An 11,257-nucleotide genomic window follows, 5' to 3' on the forward strand; every position below is an offset into this window, starting at 1 on the left:
ACCCCCACCCCTACCAATAGAGCACCACCTGCCACTGAACTTCATCATCCTCATCCCCACCCAGAATCATCCATCCCTCTCCCGGAGAGGGATTCAGATAATTCATGGGTGGGTATGGGGATACATTGGCATAAGAGTATTAAAATAAAAGTGGGTGCACCGAAGAACTCAGTGCTATGGCCAGTGGGTGGATTCGGTGAGGACAGCCAGTGGGTGGGCCCTGGGGGAATGTTGGTGGTCAAGCCCCAGGGGGCCCAGGCCTAAAGTGCTGTAAGGGGCCCCAAATTTTCTGACGGCTGCCCTGTGTATAAAGAAAATGCACACCGACATATACATGTATATACATATATTTTTGCATTTTATTTCATTTGGCTTTATGCTACAAATAGGAATCCAATTCATTAGAAACTATATAAAACTATTAAAAAACGATTTTGTCCCATGTTTTTCTAAAAGACTTATTCATATCATTGCTGTTTGACATGAAACATATTTTTATTGCTGTAGAGAGTTAAGATTACAAGTTTAACAATTTCCCTCATGGATAAGACGGCATTTTAGAAGCTTCAAATAGTTGTCAATTTTATGAGAGTCCCTACGAAGGCAGTGGAGTAGATTGTAGAATGCAAAGAGGCGTGAATTTTCATCTCCTGGTATTGAAGCGGGGCCAGGCCATGGCGAGTAAATTTCATTTTCTGAATCACCTGGTTGAATCTAAGAGGCAAAGCACATATTAAGTAAAGAGAGCGAGCAAGACTTTTAAAAAAAAATACTTTTAAGCTATAGGCAAATCAAGGACTGCACATAAGTGGTTTACAGAACTATTAGGCCCCGTACACACGACCGAGTTTCTCGGCAGAATTCAGCCAGAAACTCGGCCGGAGGCGTATTCTGCTGAGAAACCCGGTGGTGTGTACACTTTTGGCCGAGGAAGCCGACGAGGATCTCGTCAGGCCAAATAGAGAACATGTTCTCTATTTCCTCGTTAGTCAATGAGGAAACTTGGCTCGCCGAGATCCTTGGCGGCTTCACAAGGAACTCGAAGAGCAAAATTATGTGTTTTGCCCGTCGAGTTCCTCGGACGTGTGTACGGGGCCTCAGTGTAGACACAAGTTCTTAAACTAGCCACAGGTTACAGGAAATAAAATTGCTTAATTCCCCCATCATCACAGCCAGAGCAATTGTGTTGTCCCTGCAGGGGCAGGACATAGTGATTATTGCTAGCCGCTATAGCTGCTGGCAATAATCACATGAAATATCTAACAGACTGTTTGTTTTCAAGTTGATCAATTGATCAACTTGGGTACAATCAGCCTGTCCATACATGGTTTGAATCTCAGTTTATCACTGCTAAAAGGACCAAGATTCAAACAGTCTATGGCCAGCTAAAGTCTATAGTGTAAAAAGTTTGGGGAGGAGACTTAAATTAGCTTGTAACATATCAAATAGGGAACGAATGGTCTATCTATAATAGTTACATAGTTACATAGTCAGTAAGGCTGAAAAAAGATAACAGTTAAACCTGTGTGTGTATGTGTTTATGTCAATAGTAAATCATATAAGCCTGTATGTTGTGATCGTTAAGATGGTCATCTAATCGTTTTTTGAAACTCGATGCTCCATGCTGATACCAGTGCTTGTGTAGGAGAATTCCACATCCATACTGCTCTGACAGTAAACAACCCTCTACACAGATTAAGGTTAAACGGCTTATGATTGGCTCTCCTTACCTCACACTCTGTAAGGCCTCGTACACACGATAGGATAGCCAGAGGACAACGGTCTGAAGGACCGTTTTCATCGGTCCAAACCGATCGGGTGTGGGCCCCATAGGTTATTTAACCTTCGGTTAAGAAAATAGGAACTTGCTTTAAAATTTAACCGATGGACACCTAACCGATAGGTCAAAACCGATCGTTAGTATGCAAAAGCATCGGTTAAAAACCCGCGCAAGCTCAGAATCAAGTCAACGCATGCTTGGAAGCATTGAACTTCGTTTTTTTCAGCACATCGTTGTGTTTTACATCACCGCGTTCTGACACGATCGGTTATTTAACCTATGGTGTGTAGGGGTGACGGACCATCAGTCAGCTTCATCGGTTAACCTAAGACAACGGTCCTTCAGACTGTTGTCCTCTGGCTATCCTATCGTGTGTACGAGGCCTTAGTGTAAATCGAGGAGAGATGATAAATGGCACTTCCTTGTTTACATGTGATTGGCTGTAATTGGCTGTGATTGGACACAGGCAATCAAATGGGAAGAGAACCATGGCTCTTTGGCGAGATGGGGCACGTCGCATTCCAGGCACATGGTGCGCCCGCTAATCTGCAATCACTATCATATCCCCTCTCAAGTGTCTCTTCTACAGAGAAAATATAATTTTATCTCCAGAGTAAATCCCCTTTTTAATGCATGCTAATATTCTATATTGGCTTTGCTTGAAGCAGCTTGTCAATGCATGCATGCAGGCAATGCATGCTATTGCTGATCCTGTCATCTACTAGGACCCCATCCTGGATTCCCCCAGAGGTTCTCCCTAAGTGAGTAACTTGTGTTTGTATTTTTAGAACCCAAATACATTACCTTACATTTTTCAACATTAACCACTTAAGGACCGCCTAACGTCAATATACGTCGGCAGAATGCACAGCTGGGCACAATCACGTACCTGTACGTGATTGTTTAATGCCCAGCCGTGGGTCTTGGGCCCGTGCCTGCGACACGTGCCCGCGACCCCGTCCGAAGTTCCATGACTGCGGCCGCGGGACCCGCGGACCCGATCGCCGCCAGAGTCCCGCGATCGGTTCCCGGAGCTGAAGAACGGGGAGAGGTGTGTGTAAACACACCTTCCCCGTTCTTCACAGTGGCGCTGTCATTGATCGTCTGTTCCCTGATGTAGGGAAAGACGATCAATGATGTCACATGTCTAGCCCCACCCCCCTACAGTTAGAAACACACATGAGGTCACACTTAACCCCTTCAGCGCCCCCTAGTGGTTAACTCCCAAACTGCAATTGTAATTTTCACAGTAAACAATGCATTTTTATAGCATTTTTTGGCTGTGAAAATGACAATGGTCCCAAAAATGTGTCAATATTGTCCGATGTGTCCGCCATAATGTCGCAGTCATGAAAAAAACCGCTGATCGCCGCAAAAAGTAGTAAAAAAAAAATAATTCATAAAAATGCAATAAAACTATCCCCTATTTTGTAAACGCTATAAATTTTGCGCAAACCAATCGATAAACGCTTATTGCATTTTTTTTACCAAAAATAGGTAGAAGAATACGTATCGGCCTAAAATGAGGAAAAAAACTTTTTTTTTATATATTTTTGGGGGATATTTTTTATAGCAAAAAGTAAAAAATATTGAATTTTTTTCAAAATTGTCGCACTATTTTTGTTTATAGTGCAAAAAATAAAAACCGCAGAGGTGATCAAATACCACCAAAAGAAACCTCTATTTGTGGGAAAAAAAGGATGCCAATTTTGTTTGGGAGCCACGTGGCACGACCGCGCAATCGTCAGTTAAAGAGACGTAGTGCCGAATCGCAAAAAGGGGCCTGGTCCTTTACCTGCATTTTGGTCCGGGTCTTAAGTGGTTAAACCTCATTTGCCATGTACAGTAGCTGCCCAACACATTATTTTATTTAGGTCGCCTTGTAAGGTTTCTACATCCTGCACAGAAGTTTTTGCCCTGCTTAACTTTGTATCATCAGCAAACACTGAAATTGAGCTATTTATACCAACCTCTATATCATTTATGAATATATTTAACAGAATTGGTCCCAGGACAGATTTTTGGGGGACCCCACTTACCACACCGGACCATTCCAAGTACTCGCTATTTATCACCACCTGTTGGACCTGCCCCTGTAGCCAGTTTTCAATCCAGGTACATACCCTCTGGTCCATGCCAAAATACCTCAGTTTGTAAAGTAAACATTTGTGGGGAACTGTATCAAATGCCTTTGCAAAATTCAGATACAATCTTTGTGTTGGTCTTCAAAGGGTAGGAAATATTTAATGCGCTCCTTTGGTGTTAAAGGGAATGCACACTGTAAACTGTCCATAGAAAAAAAAGGCTAAATAGGATGTCACAATGGTTGGTTACTCTACTTCTATTATGGCTATTACTGTGCTGCAGCTGACATTCGGGGTGGTGTATACACCCTTTTCTGCAAACATGAGTCACAACTAAATTTCAGGTATATTAATTATTTTACTAAAACCACTACATGTATGTTTAATATTATGTTTACCCTGCCAATAATCCTTTCCATTCCTTCGAGTAGACGTTTAGTTTGCTCTTCAACCTCTACAGCTTTCCAAAGGATGGTGTCTGGAGCCTCCCGGATATCTTGCACTTCAGAAACCATGTGAACCAAAGGATCATTCCATGATCTTAGAACCTTCAGTACCAAGTTCAGCAGATCTTCATGCTTTAGTGTATACACAAACATTTAGTGAAAACCCCACGTTTTAGTCACTTACGATTACAGTATGGAAAATAAGCCTTTTTCTATTAGAGATGTACACATTCAAATAAAACGGTAGGAAAGTTTTATACTAATATGGAATCAAGTTTTTCAATAGAAATACAAGTTTACATTATACATTATTAAAATAACCAGACATGCAATAAAGAAAGGAAAATTGAAAGCAATAAAACAATTGTGCAATAGAGAAAAGAAAACTGAAAGCAATAAAGCAATTGTGTAGAGTATATATATATATATATATATATATATATATATTTTCCAAGAACTGTGAAATGCACTAAACGTTGGCAGGGACTTTAATACAACTGTAAGACTTGATTTGAGTTATTCTAGTCAAATACTAAGTGAAAGTATATTTGCTTACAATATTCACATACATTATTTCACCTAATTGCCATTCATTTAAAACATTTGAAAAATCTCTTACTTGTATCTGTCGGGCTTGCTCTTTGTCTTCTGGAGTATTCAGAGAAGAAGTATGGCAACTTATTCCAGATTTTGCTAGAAACCTACGACCTGGAGTAAAGCGCTCATCCTGCCATATAGGAATATAAAGTTAATTTGTACCAAAACATTTTTTGTCTGTGCTAATTCTCTTAGCAAGAAACATTCACACAATGAAATGATGGTTTGGAGAAGAAAGCCAGCTCTGGATTTCTTTTTTGTTGTGCTTTTCATTTGGAACACCTATCCCTCTCCAAAAGGAAAGTCCACTGCATTTAAACTTTTCTTGGAAATCCTTCTGATCATCTATTTTGTAAAAAGCTTCCCATGTTCACTAATGTCACTCCATCTTAAAAGAACTTCCTCCTGTTAGTCAATAATAAATATTTCCCAACCTCAAAATGTAAAGTGATCCTTTATAGCAGGGGTACCCAACCAGTGGCCCATGGAGCCATCTGATGTGACTCTTGACCCCCTGCTCTGGCAGGTTGGCAAGCCCAGATCATGGGTTGCGGACCTGCCATTCCAGAGCAGCAGTTTTGTGGATGAAGCTGCTGGTAGAGGAAGCAAGTGGCTGCAGAGCAGAGCCACATAAGCCGATGCTTCCTGTATAGTGCACGCTCTTGTCACAGGCGGAGTGCTACCAAATGCACTCCACCTGGGACAGAAACAGCCGGCAATACCTCAATGGAAAACGGTTATTAAAGGTAAGTTTACTACTAAATTCACAGTATATATGGGTATATCTGTTCTGCAGTGGTTACTGGGCTGCTTTCAAACTGATCCGCAGGTGCAGAGCAGCTGCGGGTTACCTGCACTGAGCCATAGATTTCTGTTATTACCTGCGGGTTTGTTGCATTTTCAGAAAGTGCGCCACACCTGCATGATATAATAGAAGTTTACGGCAAAGTGCAGCTAACCCGCAGACAATCCATAGGTGCACTGTGCTGCACCCACGGTTTGGGCAAATTGCAGCACATCAGTGTGAAAGCAGCCTTAGCCCAGGTTCACACTGTGCTGCGGGAATAAAGCCGTGTGTGTTCAGCTGAATTCGCACGATTTCAATCCCGATTTTGGCCACGATTACAGAGACATCTGTGCAGGTTTGTGCACAGATGTCAATGTAAATCATGGGACAAAACTGCAAAAAGTAGTACAGAAACTACTTTTTTAAATCGGTGCAGTGCCATAGATGCGGCACCACTCCGATTAGGATGGTGTCATTGCCGGCAAATGCCGCCGATTTGACATGTCAAATTGCACCAGTGTGAACCAGGGCTTCAGCCCCTTTTACATGATCGGTCCGACCCAATCAAAGGCACTATTTACCTCTATGGAGCAGCAGATGTAAACGAACTTGTGTCTGTTTACACCTGCCTAGCTAAAAAAAAATAGAAAGGGATCTGCCCCCTTATGTCTGGGTGAATCGGATTGAAACAGAGGACCCATAGAGTAGAATAGGCTGTGTCCGTGGACACGGACCTGTCATCCTCCCGCTCCACTCACTGTGGCCCGCGACCAGTTACCAATTTGCTTAAGTGGTCCTCGCTCTTCAAGAGGTTGGGCACCCCTGCTTTATAGTAATTACACATTGGGGTTGATTTACTAAAACTGCAAAATCGGTTGCAGCTGTACATGGTAGCCAATCAACTTCTAACTTCAGCTTGTTCAATTAGGCATTGACTAAAAAAATAGAAGCCGCTTATAGGTACGCCCCCTATAGGTACGAAATTTAAAGGAATATTTCACTTGTATTGTTTCACTTTAAGCATTATTAAAATCACTGCTCCAGAAAAAACGGACGTTCTTAAAACTTTTTTTTTTTGCATTGATACATGTCCCCTGGGGCAGGACCCAGGTCCCCAAACACTTTTTAGGACAATAACTTGCATATTAGCCTTTAAAATTAGCACTTTAGATTTCAAACGTTCAAGTCCCATAGACTTTAACAGGGTTCTAAAGTTCTATTAGGGATGAGCCGAACACCCCCCGTTCGGTTCGCAACCAGAACCTGTAAACAGACCAAAAGTTTGTGTGAACTTTAGAACCCCGTTAAAGTCTATGGGACTTGAACGTTTGAAATCTAAAGTGCTAATTTTAAAGGCTAATATGCAAGTTATTGTCCTAAAAAGTGTTTGGGGACCTGGGTCCAGCCCCAGGGGACATGTATCAATGCAAAAAAAAGTTTTAAGAACGTCCGTTTTTTCTGGAGCAGTGATTTTAATAATGCTTACAGTGAAACAATAAATGTGAAATATTCCTTTAAATTTCGTACCTAGGGGGGTGTATAGTATGCCTGTGGAGTAGCGCTTGTTTCTCGTGCTTAGAACTGTCCCTGCACAGTGTCATTTCTGAAGGAAAAAAAAGTAATTTAAAATCACTCGCGGCTATAATGAATTGCCGGCTCCGGGCAATACAGAGAAAAGTCATTCATAAAAAAAAAAAAGGTGTGGGGGGTCCCCTCAAATTCAATTACCAGGCCCTTCAGGTTTGGTATGGATATTAAGGGGAACCACGCGTCAAATAAAAAAAAATTACGAGGGGTTCCCCCCAAATATCCATTCCCGACCTTTCAGGTCTGGTATGGATTTTAAGGGGAACTCCACCCCAAATTTAAAAAAAACAATGGCGTGGAGTTTCCCCCAAAAATCCACACCAGACCCTTTATCCAAGCATGCAACCCGGCAGGCCGCAGGAAAAGAGGGGGGACGAGAGAGCCCCCCCCCCCTTTGAAACATACCAGGCCACATGCCCTCAACATTGGGAGGATGCTTTGGAGGTCTGTGACCCCTCAAAGCACCATGTCCCCAGGTTGATGGGGACATGGCCTCATCCCCACAACCTTTGCCCAGTGGTTGTGGGGGTCTACGGGCAGGGGGCTTATCGGAATATGGAAGACCCCTTTAACAAAGGGGACCCCCAGATCCCAGCCCCCCCTATGTGAATTGGTAATGGGGTACATTGTACCTATACCATTTCACAAAGAAAGTGTAACAATTGTAAAAAAGAAAAACACAGACACCGTTGGGAAAGTCCTTTATTAAAAAAAAAAAAAATTCCAGCAGTGGTAATCCACTCTCAGTCTCCGCTCCAATGCTGTCGGTATCCTGCGATGGGTGATCTCCTCTCTGGGGTCCAGTGATGAGAAGATCTCCTCTTCATCCAGGTCCAGGATCCAGCGATAAGATGTCCATCCAGCGCACGCATCACCTGTCTCCACCGGAGACAGACCGGCGAATGATGCGGCTTCAGCAGTGACAGCTCTTATGTAGGTGAGGGCGGGGCCACCCGTCACATGATCCCGTACCCCTTTGACGCAAGGGAAAGCCCAGGCTTTCCCAGTGACGTGCGGGTGATCCCGCCGCCCCTCTAATGTATTGCAGGTTCCCCTTAACATCCATACCAGACCTGAAGGGCCTGGTAATTGAATTTGGGGGGACCCCCCAGCAATGACTTTTCTCTGTATTGCTGGGAGCAGACAATTCATTATAGCCGCAAGTGATTTTAAATGACCTTTTTTCCTTCATAAATTACACTTTGTGCAGGGACAGTTCTAAGCACGGGAAACAAGCGCTACTTCACAGGCATACTATACACCCCCCCTAAGTACGAAATTTAAAGGAATATTTAACTTTTATTGTTTACTTTAAGCATTATTAAAATCACTGCTCCCGAAAAAACTGCAGTTTTTAAAACTTTTTTTTGCACTGATACATGTCCCCTGGGGCAGGACCCAGGTCCCCAAACACACTTTAGGACAATAACTTGCATATTAACCTTTAAAATTAGCACTTTAGATTTCTACCATAGACTTTTACAGGGTGTTCCACAGCTTTTCGAAATTGCCGCGAACACCCCAAATTGTTCGCTGTTCGCCGAATAGGCAAACAGGCAATGTTCGAGTCGAACATGAGTTCGACTCAAACTCGAAGCTCATCCTTAGTTTCTATACAGAGCCGCACCAGGTTTTGCACTCTCCAGTTTTAGTACATCAACTCTATTATGTTCAATCCCCTTATATGCTAATATCAGTGGAAACTTTAATTGCATTGTATATGACCTCTGTATTATTTTAACTGCATAATTACCTGTTTATTGCTTAAAAATGTGTTTTATAAAACTCATCAGAACAGCTAGTCAGCACAAAAAAAGCCTTATTAAGCGGTTTCACCTTTTAGCATGCAAAGTCAAATTGCTGTACTTAGGTCCTGAACCCTGTCTCTGTGTAGCCCATATTTCTAAATTATCTGCCCCAAAACCTGGGAACTGAGCACGAATACCTTGGAAGTAGTCCCATTTTCCCTAAAGGTTCAGCTTTAACTTCCTTTTAAAAATCTTTCTGAATTTTTCTATATTCTGTTTTTCAGAATCTTTGCCACTTACTGTTTTTATCATCTGCAGGTGTTGCCGCTAAGAAGGATATCACATTTACATGCTAATATAGACATCTCTACAGCTAGATACATTCACATTAGAAGTAGAAGAAATGTGGAGGATGGGAGTCAGTTAAAGAAGGTTCTAAACCATCCAAGTGTGGATTTGCTTTAAAAAAAAATTACCATTGTTTCAATCTCTTACATATTTACTAACTCAAAGCAAACAATTTAGTGTCTTGTAAAGAAAGTTTCATCATTGGCAGCTCATCTTTGGAAACTCAACCTAAATGGTTTGCATATGTAAATTAACATATATTGGAGGCACGTAGTCCTTTGACAGAAAATAAATATGTTAAGGCTTTACTTACAAACTCATTAAACATTTCAGAGGAAAGAGAATGGATATAATGTGAAAGTTTTACGGCACGGTCAAAGAGAGCAGACGTGGGTACTTGACAGTTTGTGCCCCCGTTTGGGCATATTGGTTGTGATGTCACCCCATTTCCTGCTAGTAATATGCTGGATCCTGCAAACATTAACATCATCGCACCTTAGAAAACAAACAAAAAGAAATGAATACTTGTATAAATAAATGAACAAAAGAAAAGATTAGGGAAAAGAGAGAACTTTGAAGTAGCAAAGAAAATTAGTTCTCTTTACAGTGAACTTGACATGCTGGCTTTATTGCAACATAAATCATTTTCATGAATCTCCTTCCTAAAATATATATTTGTCAAATAATGTCCTAGAAATTTACATACACATGTTTTATGTACAAAGCACTGTGGCAGCTGCCATTATTGATAAAAAGTATTTCATAAACATGTCTAAAAACTAAATGAAAAAATATGTTCAAGCTTGGTTTTGATATTTTTAAAAAGCTTATGTGCTGAATATACATCAAATAGAATTCTAGCCTGTGATCAAGATATCCCCATTTTATGTATTTTCTAAAAAAATAAATGAAAAGTGTTGAGTATGAAATTAGACATTATGCTCCAAGTAATTTCATGCATTAGGGCAACAATTCTTATAAATGTAGAAATAGATAGAAATGCGGAAATTAAAAGATACCTTTAAGTGATGTGGCCATCAGATCAATCATTGTGGATCACACTACACCCAGGAGTAGACAGACTTGTCTTTGTGCTCAACATTTGCTGGTTTTATGTACTTGGACACCTTTGATGAATTAATTCATCTTCCACACTCATAATCACAAACATCAAATGCCTGCATCTTTTCATTCATATTCACAAATGTTTTATAAAAAATAATGCAATACATTTATGGAACTAGAGTTATATGAGAGGGATGATGGGCCGTAAAGTTCAATTTCCAAAAATTAATTATTTTTCCTATATTTATTCAGTTACTCAAAATGCTTTTGGTAAAACATACAGCCACTGTATGTAGACATCATAAATGATAGGATCTATTAACTATGTGTAAGTAGCAAGTATACAAGTCCCATAATGATTTGACAAGGTTTTAGCTGGGGCAGAGACTGAAGCCTTGTACACACGACCGATTTCTTTGTTAGGCTGTCGAGGAACTCGACAAGGCAAGTTTCTCCATTCCCGTTGAGGAAATAGAGAACTTGCTCTCTTTTTGGCTCGTCGAGTTTCTCGACAGTTTCTTCAACGAAAATGTACACACGACCGGTTTCCTCTGCAAAAAATATCTCCCAGCAAGTTTCTTGCAGGTTTTTGCTGAGAAACTCGGTCGTGTGTACGAGGCCTCAGGGGTTGATTTACTAAAGGAAAATACACTGTGCACTTTGAAAAGTGCATTTGCACTCTACAAGAGCAGTTGCTCTGGAGATTAGTAAATGAGCACAAGCTCTGCTGACTTCCATCATCCAATCATGTGCAAGAAAAAATGCTGCTTTTTTTAAGCTTTACCTCATTTACTAAGCTCTGGAGAAACTGCACA

The 11,257-nt window shown here is 41.1% G+C and overlaps 1 protein-coding gene across 1 annotated transcript; it reads right to left on the reverse strand.

Moving 5' to 3' along the window:
• Window positions 1-335: 335 nt before the first annotated feature.
• Window positions 336-10,478, reverse strand: PRL (prolactin). The gene is made up of 5 exons (XM_040353788.1): window positions 10,397-10,478; window positions 9,691-9,872; window positions 4,930-5,037; window positions 4,263-4,442; window positions 336-714 (listed from the first exon to the last, which is right to left on the reverse strand). The coding sequence occupies exons 1-5, from the start codon at window positions 10,425-10,427 to the stop codon at window positions 526-528; spliced, it is 690 nt and encodes a 229-aa protein (XP_040209722.1). The 5' UTR covers window positions 10,428-10,478; the 3' UTR covers window positions 336-525.
• Window positions 10,479-11,257: the final 779 nt, after the last annotated feature.

This window comes from Rana temporaria, chromosome 5 (genome assembly GCF_905171775.1).
Source record: "Rana temporaria chromosome 5, aRanTem1.1, whole genome shotgun sequence".
Lineage (NCBI taxonomy): Eukaryota > Metazoa > Chordata > Amphibia > Anura > Ranidae > Rana > Rana temporaria.

Coding starts and splice junctions, on each gene's coding strand:
- PRL (XM_040353788.1), bottom strand. CDS start 10,427: ATGATTGATCTGATGGCCACATCACTTAAAG. Junction 9,873..10,396: donor GATGGCCACATCACTTAAAG/GTATCTTTTAAT, acceptor TTGTTTTCTAAG/GTGCGATGATGTTAATGTTT. Junction 4,443..4,929: donor AGCAAGCCCGACAGATACAA/GTAAGAGATTTT, acceptor TATACACTAAAG/CATGAAGATCTGCTGAACTT.